The sequence below is a fragment of the Opisthorchis viverrini genome, assembly GCF_000715545.1.
Source record: "Opisthorchis viverrini unplaced genomic scaffold opera_v5_36, whole genome shotgun sequence".
Lineage (NCBI taxonomy): Eukaryota > Metazoa > Platyhelminthes > Trematoda > Opisthorchiida > Opisthorchiidae > Opisthorchis > Opisthorchis viverrini.
This window is the reverse complement of record NW_008751692.1, coordinates 762349-780051: the sequence shown is the minus strand read 5'-3', so window position 1 is coordinate 780051 and position 17703 is coordinate 762349. Positions and strand designations below refer to the sequence as shown.

The following is a 17703-nucleotide window of genomic DNA, read 5'->3' as shown; positions in this document are numbered from 1 at the left end:
CAATCGCATCGTAAACCAAAGGCATATAAAAATACACTAAACAGAATGAATAGAATAAAGTCAATGTTCACCACACTCAGATCAGCTTCAAAAGTAATGAATAGTTGAATAGAATAAAGTCAATGTTCACCACACTCAGATCAGCTTCAAAAGTAGATGAATAGTTAAGAATACTTCAAAGAAATTTTTTACGAACCCATTTGAAGACCGGTACAGAGGAGGAATAGGTTGATCAAATTTACTCAATATATTCTACTTGGAAAGAAAGTTACAATCAAAGGTGGAAATTTTCCCTAACACACAAAGGTTTAGGGTGTGTTAAGCAGTGATACCTGTCGATTTCGGCGAGCGTCCGATCTGATCCCTGGCTCGCGCTGCGCTGTCCATGAAGATGAGAAGGTTCATCTCAGATGAACGTTTTGAAAGGAAAATCACATGTTTCATCGAAGATGCCAAGCTTTTGACAATGAAGCGCTTTAGAAGAGCCCGATTCGGATGTGTTCCATCTTCATGTTACATTTATTGCAATAAGCAACCTATTGGGTTTGCCGAGTGACGCAGAAGCATGCGTAATGCATGGAAATATCTCATGAGTAAACTTTTCTACTCGAATGACTGTAAAAATTTCCCGTATGAGGCATTCCCTATTCATCACTAGTTTAGTTAGGATGAAAGACGCCGATCTGTTAACCGGTATTTAACAAACGTTGGCCCGGTAACTGTTTTTGGATTTTTTGCCGTTAGTCTCCGCGACTAAGAGCGCTGAATTTTTAATACCATCCTGTTACATCTAGACTATTTGTGCATTGCTTGTTGGCAAATAACGAACACTGATTGTCATATCGTTCTATGCAGGACACCTCACCTCGTTATCACCGAGGACATGGGGCATAACTAGCTTTCATTTGGTGAATTTTCTGTCTTAGAAATTCCTCTAAAGGATCAACCGGTATACCTCTGATGCCCCAAAATTGCGGGCAATATTACGGGCAAACAATTACGCAAAATAAATTAACCAATCAGTTCCTTGTCTTTTGACATATGGAGGTGGATAAAAGTAGAATTTCGGAGAATGCCTGCCATTCGTAGTAGCTTAATCTTTTCCTACATGGCTGGTACTATTGCAGCGTTCCGCAAGCGTTTTGTTCTCGAAGCTGTCCGACGGGTGCATGCCACTTTACTTGTGAGGTTTTCAGGATTAAAATGAATAGCGATGAATACAGACGCGTTTATTCTGTGTTGTAGAATAAAAGTATATCGTGTGCGTTGTTTGGTTTTTAGTCTGTTCCACTCAACCCAACACTGAAAATGTCACTTCGATTAGTGATGAAACGTTTTTGCAATCCGACTGCTCCCCGTTAGCCAGAGCCCTATAGGTTTGCCCGATATTTTCCAAAAACTTCCGAAAATCGGATAGATTTTGTTGAGCTGTAAACTGTATTAAACCCTTCATAGCTGAAAAGAGATTCAATCATTCATTTGGGGACGAGATTTGCTGCGGTCTAAATTCAGCCTCATTAAATAAGCTACGCATGGCCTCTACGAGATACTGCTGCAAAACTTGGGGGCATGAATGGTGCAACTTATAGAACTCACTGACCGCTAGTTGCATAATAGGCTCATATTCAGTTTGATGAATGTCAAATATCAAACCGGAAACAACCATGTCAACTATATGATGTAATTTGAGATCTTCCTAACCCAAAAAACGGGTTAGCCTGGCACTGAGGCTACGGCTGAGGCATACACAAACTTCGATTCTCAAACAGCATAAGACATCCGGCAAAGCAGATACTTCTATTTCTGTCTACTCTAGTGGCAATTCAAGAGGTTTAGTCATTTTGCAGTTAGCATTATTGTTACTAGTTACAGTCAAATCATCCAGCAGGTAAAGGATATGGTTTGCACTCTGGTCCCAATTTTGCAGCTTATGCTTAAAATTTTATAAACAGTTTACTAGGAGACATGCACATTCATATATAGTGGTTTATGTTGATCCGCGGTACATCTTGCTGACTTCATGATGCTTCTTTTACTTCATGAACCCGGATCCAAAAGCCACTAAAGTAAATGTTATATAGATCGGCTTCCTGGCACACAAAATAAGGGTCTTTTACCCTTTACAGGTAATTGTGAGGGTATATGTTGTGAAAAACAGAGTAAGTTCGTAATGTGTAACGTCCATTCGACTATTGCCAGGGTCTTACGCAACACTCATATGCAGGTAAATTCGTTTAATTCACCGGCTTCTAGCTGGCGACTGTGCTATGCATTTCGTTGTCAACAGAGGAACGTGTCATCTACACCCTACAGATCAAATGACCGCAAAGCAACACAAATTTAAATCGATAGATGGAGGGTTAGCAAAAAGGTGCTTGTTGACCCATCCCAGTTTGGCAAACTTTCTTCACGCCTAGAGCTCAGGCTGCCTGCTCTGCCTTTAGGCCACAGGTGCACCTTCAGCTTTTCCTAAAGCAAACTAAGCAGCTATTCAAAATCTCGCTCAGGCAACCCGAATGTCTAGCGAAAAATGATTATGCAGCGCAAAGAAATAAAAAATCAATATTTCAAGGCTAATCAATGCAACTTCTCTCTTGTTTTATTATCACAGTGGTTGAAGTCAATTCCTGGAGAATGAGGCCGTACTCTTACTTATAGTATACACGTAGATTGCAAAATTTCAAGGGAGCTGTATACTGTAACTAATTGAAGTTGAGAATGGCTAAATATTTCCAATGTTACGCTACCGATTTGTTGCTACCTGTTTATGTTAAAAAGCAAGGGATCCAAAGGTTGGTTATCTAGCCAGGTACGTATGGCAAACGGAATTTTCTTATATTAGTTCACTTTAAGTTATGTGTGCTTTACTACTGTGCGAAACGATCACTATTCCGGGGTTGCTCGTACAAACGATCAGAAGAAAGTGGTGAAATTTTGTACGGATCTTCCCCTGAATGCACTGTGAACTCAAGATGTCAATTTTTATATTCACATCACTCTCGTTTGAATGGTCGACCGCCTGCCCTGGCGTAATAATTCTGGTGAGTCCACACCAAATGCATATCCCACAAACCCCACAACAGATATCAATGACACGAAACTACACCCTGGCCTTAGGCTCCACCTATACTTGGTGTTCCAAAACTCAGTACGCAGTGAACGTTAAGATGGTAACTGAGCTTCCGATTGTCCACCTCGCTCACTTGATGATTACATTCTAACCTATGTTGCCTAGCTGCGAGGTATGTTATCTATTAGCGTATGCTACTTCCTATCGATTGGCATATTACCTTGCTAAATTCTTCCACTCGTCAAATAAATTCCTGGAGCTCTCCAGGTCAAATTCGCATGTTTAAATTATGGAGGAGTGAGTGAGCCTATGTTGCTGAAGACACCGAGTGGCAGTAACCTAGCGCAAACAGTGGCATATAATTACACAGCTATTCACACCATTTTCATCGCAACCACAATCTTTATGAGCACAACTCACATCATCATCGACATCACTTCATTGCCATCCTCATCTCCAAACACGCCTGCGATGCTTGCTATTTCGACTTCAAGTTCACGCGTACGTATAGCAACAGTGAATTCTACCTAACTCCGTGATAAAAAAAACACGATTAAACACAGTAACACCGAACAGGTTACTTGAACGCATAGTCTGACAACTTCATCACAGATGTCTGTCAACAATCTTGTGCAGTTCACTGCAAATCCTTGAGTAATACAGGCATAGGACTCACACTGAGCCACCAGTTTCAACTGTTAAACGAAAACCATGTCCGGTGCTGAGACCGTTTAAGTAGGTTTTTCAGTGGATAGACACTGCGGAATGTTCCAGCAAATTCTGCAACCGCATTTGTGTATTTTTACCCAATGAAATTTATAACATGGTATCACTGAAGGTTTGACTAGTGTGAGGACACGGTAAGGAATTTTTACAGCAGTCTGTCGTTCCTCTGTAGCCTAGAGATATTTCATCGCCCCAAGTCTGATGAATCTTGTGTCTATTGACAGCATGTTTAAAATCATAAGCTCAAATAATGATGGTGGTTGGCAAAATGCCGCCCAGGTTCTATTCCATAGTGCAAGTTTGCTCATGGCATGTGACCAGTAAACAAAGTTAAGTGGGCAATACTAGCTTGTAATGTTCATTCTTTTCCTCTTTTTGTTTGGTTAATGTCTCCCCGTCTCTAACCTAATAAATTTTTGTTCTACTTTTAACAAAAGTACACATATCATGAACTTCTCTCGGCTACACGATTACAAATCGGTGTTGCTAAATACACTAGTAGACATCACCGGGACACCGGGATCCGCATGGCCAATGTCGTCTTTTATCATAATAAATCTTCTCCGTAATGCAGCCTTACTCAATATGTATGCTTGCAGAAGTAAGTGAGAGAAAATCTGCGCGAAATCTCATAAACTTAGGATTTTTATTCCACGGGCAACAGACAGCGACAATAGCAAACAGTGCAGCCCATTCAAAGCCCTGTTTGTCAAAGTGACATAATTCATAGCTATATTGCTGTTGAGATCATCAAATGTGCTAAAATACTATCATTTTTTCTACATTTTCCCCACCAACCACGGTAATCATTACCCGAAAAACGCGCTGAACAATGGCAGTAAGCAATGCCATATTTGGTTAAGCTTTTCATCGAAGGCGTTCACGTCATCTAGAAACGAGAGTTATCTAAAAGTTCCGTGCCTTGATACACAAATAAATGTTTGTAATTGTACACGCCACAAGATATCTCCGTTGAACGCATTAAAGAGTATCAAATTGATCCTCAGAATCCAGAGTAAATAAGAAACAGGGACATGCCACTGTGGATTTAATGACCAGGGTTAGTTAAATGTCTTATTTTATATCAGTGTAAAACCGTGTAAATCTTCTACCTAGAAAAGGTCGTTCAAAAAAGTGGCAGCAGTCTGAGGCAGAAAACAACCATTAAATGTCTTCACATAGTACAAATCGGGGTTCAGTGGACTGAATAGAAAATGATCTTATCGAATTCTTTTGACCACATTCATCTGCAAACGGTGACATGTAGTAAACAAACAGTAGCATTTCAGACGGCCATTTCTGCATCCTTAGAAGTTTCAGTTTCATTCAAATAGCATCTGTTGACAGAGGCGTGCGATTTGAAAATAATGTCACGTTATTCCACTCCATCTCATGAAGCCTTCCATATTTTCGCGGTGGGTTGTCCCTCTTTGTGACAGCATTCTACCTCCATGTGATGGCAGCAGATATCACAGAAACAAACCAACCTATTTTCCTATCAACTCAAGCGCATGGAAACGCTGATATTTGCCATTTAAAGAAATCGTCACTAATTGAAGAAGGTATGGAACCGCTTGGGAAGTCATCGTTCCAGAAGAGCTTTATAAAAAGCGGTAGATTCTATTTGAACAACGTTTCGCTTTTGGCACAAGAGCTTCATCAGGCCAAGTGAGCAAACCACCAAATTGGCCAGGTTATAAGACAGACGGGGAACCCATCAGTAAGTCCTCTTCAGATTATCCCACTGGATCAGTGTGGAGTATCAATTAACGGTTCTTGTCGGTTAGTTTGGTTGTCAAAATCTTGCGCTAGTGGATTGGGGGAGTTTCAAATTAGCGAAATACACTCATTTGCAAACTGATTTGGTTTTTCGAGTGACTCACCTGGAACCCAGCCGAATCTCTCAGTTTTGATGTTTCCAGGCAACTGAATGTGCTACACCAGGCCGCTGCATGTTTCAGTCGCTACGACATTCGAGATATCGCGGCACATTTATATTTTTGTAGTTCACTAATCATAAGGTTGCTGAAAACTCCTCGAGTTTCAAATTAATTCTGATCGGGTTTGGTTTCTTAATCTTCCACTTCAGGATGCTTCACTTGACAAATCACCTCGTGTGCCAGTGGTAGAATTTCTCTGGTCGGGGTTAGGGCGTCAGGTCAAGTCAGACGATGAATACTCCTCCTTCTGATGAGTGCACACCAACACGTATCAGCTCGACTGATCCAAAACCGTTCTCCACACGCTTGCCATTTCAACGCCTTCTACTCTGTTAACAATGGGATGCTTGGCGATTTCTACCGCCTCGTCTAGCAGTCTCTGTGAAGTGAACCGTAGTCCTAACCTCAAAGCCTCAACATTTTCTAGGTCTATTTTGTGTCCCGTGTCCAGTGCGTGTTCCGCGATTGCCGAGTCTTTCAGTAGCGCTTGACATTCATCCGCGTCTCTCGGTGACCTGTTTATTTCCCTGCTATGCCCTCCGATTCTGGTCTGAAGTTCCCTGGCTGCCGGTTCTATATAGACTTCAGTGCATTCATTACACTTAATTTCGTAGACACAGTCCCTGGTTCTGTTTGCCGAGAGGCGATCCCTCAATTGCACCAATGTAGAGCGCAGTGTCCTCTTCTGGAAAACTGCTCTTATGTTAGCCGTGTTTAGAATTCTTCGAATGACCTCCGGTGTCCCTGGTTTATATGGAATAATAGCGGTCCCGATCCATTCCCTGTTGGGCTTCGCTACCAACACCCTTCGCAACTGGATATCCACTGCCCCGAAGTTTGATCTTTTCCTCAATTTGGGCCACTGTCCGATCAGCTTCTTCTGTGCACAGGGCCTTTACATGCCTAAATATTGATGAGGCAATACTGGCGAATACCGACTTTGGATGAGCAGACGAGTAGTTCAAAACTGCCACAGTGTCGGTTGGCTTCTTGTCCACTGTGGTCTTTAGTTTCCCCCGACCTTATGTGTCATGCAGTCTAAAAAGGTCAGTTTACCCGAGGTTGACTCTATCTCCATACTAAATTTGATGTGTGAACTCAGTTCATTGAGAAAGTTTTAAAACTGACTAACCTTGTCCGTCTGATCACGTTGAAAGTGTCATCTATATACCGCCAGAATATCTTAGGTGGGTATGGGAATCCGACTAAAGCTCTCTGTTCAAATTCTTTCACAAATATGTTTGTCAAGACCGGGGATATTAGAGATCCCATTGCTAGACCTTGTTCTTGAGTATAAACCACAGTCAAAGACGAAGTGGGGGAGATTCAGAAATGCTTTTATACCTTCCACTATTCTATCCCATCCGGTTGCTGAACCAAACTGTAACTGGAATAAAAAGCAGTTTGACCAGGATGTTTGCTCTTTTGGTGTTCTTAGTTCTTTGGAAGGGTTCCCGCATGTGAATTCATATGTGGTCTGAGATGATAAATGGGTGGCACGGCAAAATAGGAACGGTAAACACACTAGCAAAAGGGAATGTGATCCTTACAAGTTCTTCAAAAGCTTACGTAATGCGTAGGTCTTGGAAAACGGCCATTCTAAGAAATAATCTAATTCAAGTAGTGCTTTGTGTATCGTCTGTTCTGCATTCCTGTTGGGTTTCGGATCACCGCTAAGTATATATGGGCTCATGATATCAAACATTTGGAACTATTCTCGCATTACATATCGGTTTATCCGGATTGGTTGATCTATAATGAAGCATAAGATGGAATATTCGTCATGGTTTGAGTTGACCAGAATTCGTCCCAGATCTATCAGTTTACCTACCATTAGCAGAAAGGGTTGTAGCATTGTTTCTCACTTTGACACTGATCATCCCTAATCCCTTTCGCGGAAAACAAAACGACAGTTTTGTTTCGTAACCAGGTGCAGGAACTAAATTCGTCACTCAAGAACAAAATGGAACACCAGCACACAGACAAAAATACATCGTTCGTAAAACAATCTATGGGGTGTGGTTTCAAGTACCATACATGACCAAAACAGATACATTTGGAAGAGTAAATAGTCTAAGAACAGAAACAAGCGAGCCGGAGGAAACGTGTCATAGAGAGGGAGAAAAGGTTTGTGTACGCCGGATTCTTAAAATAGATGCAATTGAAGAAAGGGAAATCAAAACACTGGGTTTTGTCAGAAGTTAGAGTTCAGACGGTTCAGAGCATACCTAGTAAGATTTACATATTGTACACGATCACAGAATGTGGACAAAACATGGTTTGAATGTGAAGGGATGGTTTTGTACAAACCGAACTGAGCTCCGAACTGACGGCGCGTTGGTGACAGAGGCAGCTGAAGTCCGATGGCAGGTTTAGTTACCGATGTAACACTAGTACGCTTTCGACTAAATAGGGTTGAATCTTCCCAAGGCGCTTTCTTTGTGGCCTGTTGTGACACCGAAGTATAGTATGAGTCTGTTTCATTAACAGACGATTCCGAATCATGCGGTTCATCGAGATCTAGGTAATCAGATGAACTGATTCCGTTCTGTCGAGCAATATGTTCGGACAATATGTTGTAAAATACATCGTTTTGAAGGGATGTGTTAAACTTCCTTCGTTCATCTGTTGAACTTGTTCTAGAAGATGTACCCGGAGTGCCGACGGGCGTTTCAGGGTTGGCTCTCCCATCTATGTCGCTAGTTGAAATCCCAGATAGGGTGCCTTCACCAACCTGAATAGGAAGAAACGAAGCCTGATATTCAGGATTCAAAGGAAAGGAAAAACAAACAAGGCTTCCCTGCTAAGGTATGATTCCATCATGAATCGTCTGTGTGGTGAGTAAACAACCACAAGATTTTGGGATGAATGTCCAAATTTTTAGCGGAAGTAGGTATTCACGACGAATAAGGCTGTATATACAGAACCCTTGAAATTTAGACAGTCGTTTGAACAATAGATTTTTAGTGCCATATGATTGGGGCTAAAAATATCTTAACTTATCAGTACAAAATGTTTGAAGAGTGAAGAAAGTCTGCTTCTTTAATCCCGGAGGTGTGCAGACCCCATAGAATATAAATTAACTGCAGTCTTTTTTTACCAGGACAGGCCTTTGTACGTATATCTAGATAGGGAAGGAAACCCTATTCAAGAGGATTTTCAGGTTCAGGGAGGAGAGTGAATTCCCTGAACTTTGCAGGTATCAGCTTGTTGGTTGAAGTCATGTGATATTTGATTAATTCAACGAAAATCACAACTGTTTTTCTCTCTTGGCGCCACTATTGCAGGTGTCAGGTGTGTGCAGTCAAAGCTGATCAGACGTTTTAGTGATAATCAGTGAAGTTCAACTCAAGAGAGAGGGAGAGGTTTTATGAAAATAATACGTTATAGTTTATGCTATAACAATGACCCTGTCTGTCTTCCGTATACACCAGGTGAGGCATATAGAGACATGAGACCCCGACAAGTGTGTGGAGCGCGGGAGCAAATGAAGGGATGCTGACTAGCGAAAGGTTTCGACAGATTACCTCCGGTCAATCCAGTTACAAGGTAATGATACAGATCTGGGATAAGCTGCCAGTTTCTACATGGCTGTCAGTGTACCCATATGTACCCATGTGTAGTCAATGGATGTCACCTAATACGGTTAGCATGTCACTCCGTGGAGACATCTGGATCACCCGTTTGGGAGTGCACCAATTCTAGTGTATGCACGTACCTCTCAAACATAAAGGACAGGGTATTTTGGCCGGTCTGCAATACCCGTCGGTGATCTTACACGCACACACATTTTCAGGAAACGAGTGAAAGTCCATGTAACAGTACTGCAACTCTGACAGCTTTATGTTAGCTTTTTGTCCTGATGGATTTTCCACAAGTGGGGGCGCTTGTATCTTACCTTTGGACAACAGAAACATATCTGTTGACGTGACCAGCCATCGCCATACTATTAATCAAACAACTGGGATATCATCATGTGATTCAGGTAAGCAATACATTCAAGTGTTCTTGGCGCTGACAAGAACAACTAAACTTATTACTGTTCGGTTACCTGAAAATCACGTACCCCACGAGGCTATTCCAGTTTAGGTTGAGTTAAGCCATCAAGCTCATTGCTCAATGTCAGCTATACTAGTCAGATGTAACCAGTGAAGCTCACCTCAGCCACCGGACATCCTACCCGGAATTAATCAACTGCCGTGCCAAACATTGTTCGCGTAATTTCATTTCTGAATATAATTATCTCTATTGAGGAGCACTGCGGTTGTTTCCCTCAGCAAGCCAATTGTTAAGCTTGTCGGCCCAGGCCTTTTAGGGAGAATGGACGTTACAGTAGGCACTAAAAAATTTTTTGGTAAGCCTTATTTTAGAGTGGAAATAAGGACAATTCTGCTCGGGTCACTCACTTTTGCTAGCTGTGGCGCCGTCTTACGAAGCATCGAATCGGCAAGTTCACGTAATGTTAGTTGATTAAACTGGGGTTGTTTTATCCGAGAATTTGGCGAATTTTTACTTTCTTCATTGCCACCTGTTGTCTCCTCTGCCTTCTTCTTGATGGCTTCCCGTCCCTCTCCGTCTTCACATACTTGATTCAGTGGCCCAGTTTCACTTTCCTCCACAACGTCAGAGCTAAGCGGTCTGCTGGACCAATCTGCCTTGGCCTGCCAGCGCCTGACCAAACCTTGAAGATCCGGATCAACCAATAGAGCTTCTCTCAAGTCGGATAAGAGAATAATGGAAGACTTTCTGGATGGTTCAGTGGGGAATGTCTTGCTCGAATTACCCACCGGGTCAAAAAACACGTCATCAGTAATATGCGATTGTTCTGAAGTGTCCGCAGGATAGTGCTCCGTCAGCAGGTGATGACCGTTTAGATGAAATGAGGTTCCAAAATCCTAAATGCGAAAGGATAAAAATAATAGAGATCACTGTTAGAATAGCTCCACAATTCCAAATCAGGTTGAAACCCTGAGAAAATCTGAAAGCACATTTTGTGAACTACTGAGGCAAAATCAGAATGCTTTAATGATCGGGATGTTCCCCAATTTAGGCGTAGTATGAAGTGCAGACTCAAAGTTGGTGATGTATTAACCAGAAACACGTCAAGATTTTGGCTGAAACATCGCAGTTCAGCACAACTTGACACCTTCAAATGCTGAAATGACTTCTGGTCCACCCTGTTTCCTAACGGTCTCCGAATTGTTTGTTTACCTAACATGACATATAGTGCTGAAAAATACAAAAAATCAAACGATCAAAAACCTTTGTCTTTTTAGCGGTGGTTGTGAGGGGCGAGACTCCAAAATAAGGGAATGGCTTTTCCACAGAGATTAGATACCTAATGACTTCGATCCTCCGAACAAATTAGTTATGTTTGATTCAGGTAGCATTTTTTAAGCTAGCCACACCCAAGAGTATGGTTCTTTTAGCGCATATCTTACAACTGAGCGTTCAATGCACGGGGTCTGTGGTTCATCCTTACCCACCTTCATCGAACCTACTCACAACATGGGAATGAGTAGTACAACTAATATCAACTGTTCAGTCATCGTTGCTTTCAGGGGCGAAACCAACAGTTTCTGTGGAGTTCCACCACAAATATGTAGAATCATCATATGAATAAGTCCGACAATGACGTAAATATGACAAAATCCCGATTATGTGTTCGGTGTAACCAACTGCTGCAGCAACAGTGAAAATAAAAAAGCCATATTGGACTCTACATTAACGTGAAAATAGCGGATAACCTAAAGGAATCTTGACGCTAAACAAAAAAGTTCAAACAAAGATATGCACTTCTGTAGAATACGAGTTGTGCTTATGTCCGTTCATTGCAGTGCCCCAGTGCTCCAGCCATATGAAATTACTGCTTTTTCTCCCAAATAGGATAAAGAGCACAGGGATGCAGAACCATTTCAGAAAGTTAACTTTCAAGTATGAACTGATGTTCACTATTGGCTTTCCTAAGTAGATAGTGGTTGATTGTTCAACCAACGAAGTGTAAAAATGTGATTTAACTGTCCAAACACTAATGTGTTTAATTATCTGTGTGGTAGTTTTTCAAACTTAAAAGTCTTCCTGTATTTGCTCATCGTGATCTCCATAGCCTGTAGATTTGGCAGGTATCGCGAGTGCCAATGGATGACCCAAGTCTGGGTAGCAAACAAACAGTGCATTTGGATTTTTCAGCATGAAAATTTGAACAGACAGGAGTTCCTAAAGGAAATTTTTTCTTGGTCGACTTGATGTGTGAGCAAAAATGCTGCCTGGCCGCCTGTAGTCATCACGTCACACGTTCTACTGAAGAAGCCGAGTGAACAATGGACAGCAGCAAAGTTTTTGAAAGATAAAGTCGAAATTTCTATACTAAAACTAATTCAGAGATTTTTAGGTAACCGGATGAAGATGACAGTCAAGTGTAGTAGGAGCTGGGCGTCGTTCAGGGTGATGCAACAATCGGATACACCAAGTTCCCGTTATCGAGAAATTCCATACTTTCCGAAATCTAGAAATGAAGTGCACGTGACGATGGAAGAATAGACCATTGTATCTCTGCCTGATGTATACTTTCTATATTCTGATGTCATTCGAGTCAGTCGGTTAAAAGTCCGTTTTTCACCAAGATGGATGTCCACAAAGCAGGCGGATAATAGATAAAATAATATCGATGTCAATTGCCCTACATCTTATCAGTTTAATTGCTGAAGCAAAAGGCAAAAATTCAACCAGATGATTAAAGGGTGTCCATCTGACTAGGGGATCATCGTGCTAACTGAAAGCACGACTAGTGATAAGGTTCGCATTGTATGACATTCCTTTACTTCTGGAAAGGTTTGGTCTAAGGTCCAAAAGCTCACTTTTTCGATAATACACCAATAAGGGCAACAGTGCACACAAACTGGAAATCAACATGATAATGTTTTGTCGAGAAGCAAATTTTTAGCTGGTAACTTGGAGCCAAAAACCTCCAACTGGCCAGGGTGTCAAAATGAATGCCATTTTAAGCAACATATTGGATAAAACCACTAAATCACTCATCCGGATCGACCAAAGCTTCCACCAGATACTTGGTGAGTGTTTTAGAAATAGGTAAGAAAAATGTAGAAAAAATCTTACAGGCAGCTGCAAAGAAAAGTTGTGTCAAAGCGAATCGGTACACCGCAGCATTCTGTGAATTTTTCACTAGAAGCAATGATCCACAGTTTGATGAGATTATCTTTCGACTCGTTATAGCCGGTAAATGCTGTAAATAGCGATTAAGTCACCTTGCTTGTTTTCAGGGCGCCTTTTGTGACCACAAGTTGCGTATAACGTATAGTAACGAACTAATAGCTCAGTCGGTGTAAGTAGCTGAGTAGTTTGGGAGAATGGTTGTAATCGCGATTTTACGGGGATAAATTTCTCCCGGTAAATTTGGGTGTTTTATTGAGTAGTGTGAAAGTTACAACGGACATAAACAATTTTCATCTTTCAACTCCCGAGGGACTGGAAGACAAAAATGGCCGGAGGTAATGCAAACCTCATGTTTCGTGTTTTAATTCGGAAATCCTATCTGCGAGGATATTGACGCACGTTCATGCTGCAGCGTTCAATCTACTGAGATATGATTAGTAGCGTTGGGTTAAATCTATCAAGATAAGTGAGTATAAACCATGATAGCTGAAGTCAGACGAGTAAGGACTAGCCAGCTGACATAGAACTACGAATCAATCCCGGAAATTTCAAAAGAAAAGCCGAAACAACCCAAACTACTGTCCCTGTTCTGAGTATCACAGAGTACAAACAGAACATCAGCCAAAACATAAAAGCATGCAAGGTCTGGCAATTATCTCTGGTAACTGTTTGGTGACTCTATCATTGTGATGGTGGTGGTAGGCAGTATTCAGAGCCAAAATAGAGCAGAATTCACCGGTTACTGGAAAATTACTTCCAGATTAGGTTTATTTAGAGCAGTGATGCGGAATCATAACCAGTACATTAAATGGCTTTTACTCGGTGGTATTTAGACACAGTGCCACTAGATTGGAATAAGCTAGGAGGCAATAAATAATGACCAATAAATAACAACAAAGTATGCTGGCAGACAAAATGGCCAGAAGCAAGAATTGCCGAAATAATTCTTAATACATCTGAAGGCGAACGCAAACTGCGATATGTGTAGGTCTGTCAAAATGAACGGTTAGGGCTGAGATTGTTCTGAATAAATTGACGGTAGAAATCAAGAAGTCTGAAGAAGAACAAAGCAGTGAGCAACTAAAAATGAAAACAGTTCGTGTATAACAATCTGAGAGCTCAAAAAAGGCCTTGAAAGCTATTGGGGGACTTGAGCTGATTGTGGACAAAATATTTGATAGATGCGAAACAGGAAACCACCAATATGTACCCTCAAACTATAGTAACTCGATTGAACCGAAGCAAAAACCCAACCGGTAACGCCGGCATTTTTTTATCCACGCAGGTATAACAATTTATATGATGTGGCACGCAGCATTATATATATATATATATACGGTTTAGTTTACCACGTGACTATTTCCCGATAAGGCTTTGGATCATCTTGAACAGCCTTCTAAGTGTGTGTAACGTGAAACCAATGAATGTCCTACGCAACTCAGACGGCAGGATAATCATCCGCTAAGCAAAATATTGCTGGTTAGAGTACTTGCATACCTCCTGAAGGTTTTGAAGGCATTATGTTTTACCAAGTTTTCAAAATGATATGCTTATGATAAATCAAATTATATTGGATTCGACATTCTTAACTGCAAGCCTGTCATCTGGTAAACAGAGCTTGACGAGCAAAAATAACAACCGTGCGGACATGGCGCTAGTCAATAATGATTGTTGGATTTTTCGGAACAACACCCTCAGCCTAACGCAATGTGTGTTATGGATAATGATGCCAACTAAATAAACTTTTCAATAGAGACCATAAGGAGTTGAACTAAAGGTCAGCCGGTAGACGAACTGTTTACAAACTCGATTTGCAGTGGACAGACCAAGTGTCGAAGTAAATTTACCATAGGTTTGCTCTGCCTAGATTGAGGTAGCACGGCGGTCACCATTGTCTCATTGAATCGAATAATGCTTGTGGGCGCACACTCCTCACAGCTCCACATGTCTGGTAACAGGAGAGTCGAGCGTCTCTGTCGGTTAATTTGTCGTCGGTATTGAGACTTCAGTTCTGTCAATTTGGTACTCATTCGGGCTCGATGTGCCAACGGTGATCGGACGTTAGGTTTCGGTCCAACAATCTCACCTACCGCACCAGGTCCAATCTAAGGCAAGAAGGGAGTACACGATAGGTCCGATTTAGTAAAAACCTGTGACTGTTCCATACATATTGCATTTATAACAACCAGTCTTAGCTATAACTCTAGTGTACACCAGTGTATGTTGTCCCTAAGCTTATGAAGTGCAAATGTTCAGCAACTCCTGATCTTATGGTTTTGATTTGAGGGGGAAATCTGGCGTTCAGAAGTTTCTTGAGCTGTTCTCAGACGCCTAAAATAATGCCATACGAAATACCACTTCGGAGCAAAACCACTTCGCAATTGGGATCTGAACTACGCAATTCATCAGATGCTTGTAGGATGTTAGGTTTACAAAACTTGAGCACTGCGTATTAGTACGTTCCAAAACTTATGTAAATTATGAAATTATGTAGTCAGAATAGATCTGGTTGCTCATTTTATTTTACTTTCACTTAAGATTCCACTATCCGCATTTGTCTATGATACACAGGTATATAGAAGACGGGATTACAACACAACAAACGCTCTTTTTGGGATGAAAGCATCCCACAATGGGAGCAGCATTGTACCGTTGATATAATGCCACTTATGTAAACTAGACCATTGATGAAAAAGCAGAGTTCTCGCCATTCACCGTAAAAGACGGAACACTTCTACTGTGGCATAAAAAGATGGACCGGTCAAGAGGTTATCAATTGTGAGTAGTGAGTTCATAAATAAATATTTCATTCCCCACCCAAACTGGATTCCTTTTTAACGTTTAGGCCAGATGGAATTAGTACATCATGCGTAATTAGATATTTCATCCTGAAATCGGGCTACCGGCGTTTTATTACCAAATCCTCCTAAATTTTGTCATTGCCAAGATTTTCTAACCATCCCGCCATCTCTAACATTTTGTACCAAAATTTAATGAGGAAACTGAAATCACAGTATAAACTCTCGCTAACGAACTTTTCCTGCTCGCGGAGCGTGTTCCTTCGTAGCCAATTATCCTGAATTTGAATTATATAACATTTCCGTTTCGTCGGCAAAACAGAAACCTAAAGTTTACTTGAGTCTGCCGAAGGAAAATTGGGCAATTCTTATCACCAGCCATCACAACCAGCTTGGTTCCTAGAAAATCGTGAGTGTGGTTCTTAACCCAAATTCTGATAGCGACATGGTGGGTTGACGTGCAGTGTGTCCTAATGGCGGTTCACCAGTTCATTTGGATAGTGCCCCTCAAGTGATCGCAAAATTTTAGGGGTGGTTTCTCCTGGATCGATCCACCGTTGACTATTTGTGAGCTCCACCTGACTTTTGTTCTATAGACGGCTGCTGACATCGAGTAAGCTGACCTGTTGTGAGCAGTCATGCCATTTACTTAACCAGCGATCGGTCGCCCTAAAATGCATGATACTTATCGCTTGGCTCCTTGAAAACACTATTTCTCCGCAGCGTGGAAACACCGTTCGCCTAAAGCATCAAAAATCAAACTCAACTGGAGCTGTTGCTCAAGGCGGCCATACTCATCAAGGAACTCTGTAGTATATTCTGACAGGAATGTATTAGAAATAAAACAAGCGGAATCGTTTATCAGTAAGACTCTTTTGGTGCCGAGCTGCCACGCAATGAGAGGGAAGCACAGGGGATAAGATACTCTCAGATTGCTCAGACCCATACAGGAGCAGTCAAGACGCTGGGGTTGGGTTCAAACAAAGCACCATTTGGTCAGTAGGTTTGTGCCCTAAACACGGAGCCTTTCCGAGCTGACATGTAAGAAACTGCAACTGTAACGAAGAATTCTGTCCTGACTGTTTTCGGCAGGAACTGTTTGCTTACCCTACTGATATCAGATGCTGTGTGACTGACTGGCAAACTTAACCTTCGGTCACATGTCTGTTTCCTGCCTGTGCAGCTGGTATCAGGTGGGAAGGTATTCGACGGTGTTCTTTGTTTATGTGAAGGAAGCGAGTCCAACACTTCCGAAGACTGACATAGAATCCTGTCACTCTGGGGAAGCGATATAGTAAATGATGATGAATCGAGACCGATAGTCTGTCCTTGATTGTCGTCTGCCGTTGCCAGATTATGTGAACTTTTTTGTTGGCTGCCATCCACAGCAGAAGAACTCTTATGATACTTATTGGGGAATAACGAAAACTTTCTCTTTATGTTCCCTCGAACTGGAGGAGCCAGGCTAACTTCTTGATACCCGTCATCATCCTGAGTGGAGGATGTAACCTGGTTGTTCTCTTTTCTGTGGTACCCATTCGATTTGGAAACAGAGTATTCCTCCCGGGAGTCGGGTGCATCTGAAAACCAAAAGCAAACATTCAAAATGGTACCAACTAAAGGCAATACCAATTAAATGAAAAATCTATGTGACAGAATTATAAACAAGTTTGACTCACCTTTGCCGACTGGAGCTCCATTGGTATCCCTGTAAGAAACCAGACGGAGATGTGGAAATCATACAGCGGGGTGAGGCACGTTAAAAACCCAAAGTACATATAAAACCGACCTCATGACCTTCATTTGCTGGAAGATTTTCCTACGAGTTGTGTTTGCTCGAACACTAGCAGGCATCATTCATACGTACGTGGATTGAACGTTCGTTTATCTCTCTACCAGTGTCACTCGGACTTTATTCTGCGGCTGTATAGTCTAGAAGTGTTATGTCGGCAAGTGGTTGGTTGTGAAATAAAGAAACTATGTAGTCCCGAATTTA

At 41.6% G+C, this 17703-nt stretch overlaps 2 protein-coding genes across 2 annotated transcripts in view; one reads left to right on the top strand and one right to left on the bottom strand.

The window, feature by feature from the left end:
- The window catches only part of T265_02783 (hypothetical protein), a gene marked incomplete at both ends in the record, with an annotated part of 81545 nt that overhangs the window by 36676 nt on the left and 27166 nt on the right, over nucleotides 1-17703 (top strand). The window lies entirely within an intron of this gene.
- The window catches only part of T265_02782 (hypothetical protein), a gene marked incomplete at both ends in the record, with an annotated part of 30763 nt that continues 20730 nt past the window's right edge, over nucleotides 7671-17703 (bottom strand). Inside the window, 5 exons of the mRNA XM_009167107.1 lie at nucleotides 7671-8470; nucleotides 10143-10631; nucleotides 14757-15014; nucleotides 16815-17287; nucleotides 17387-17415. Coding sequence (XP_009165371.1) covers nucleotides 7931-8470; nucleotides 10143-10631; nucleotides 14757-15014; nucleotides 16815-17287; nucleotides 17387-17415 — 1789 coding nt within the window. The remainder of the gene's footprint in view (nucleotides 8471-10142; nucleotides 10632-14756; nucleotides 15015-16814; nucleotides 17288-17386; nucleotides 17416-17703) is intronic.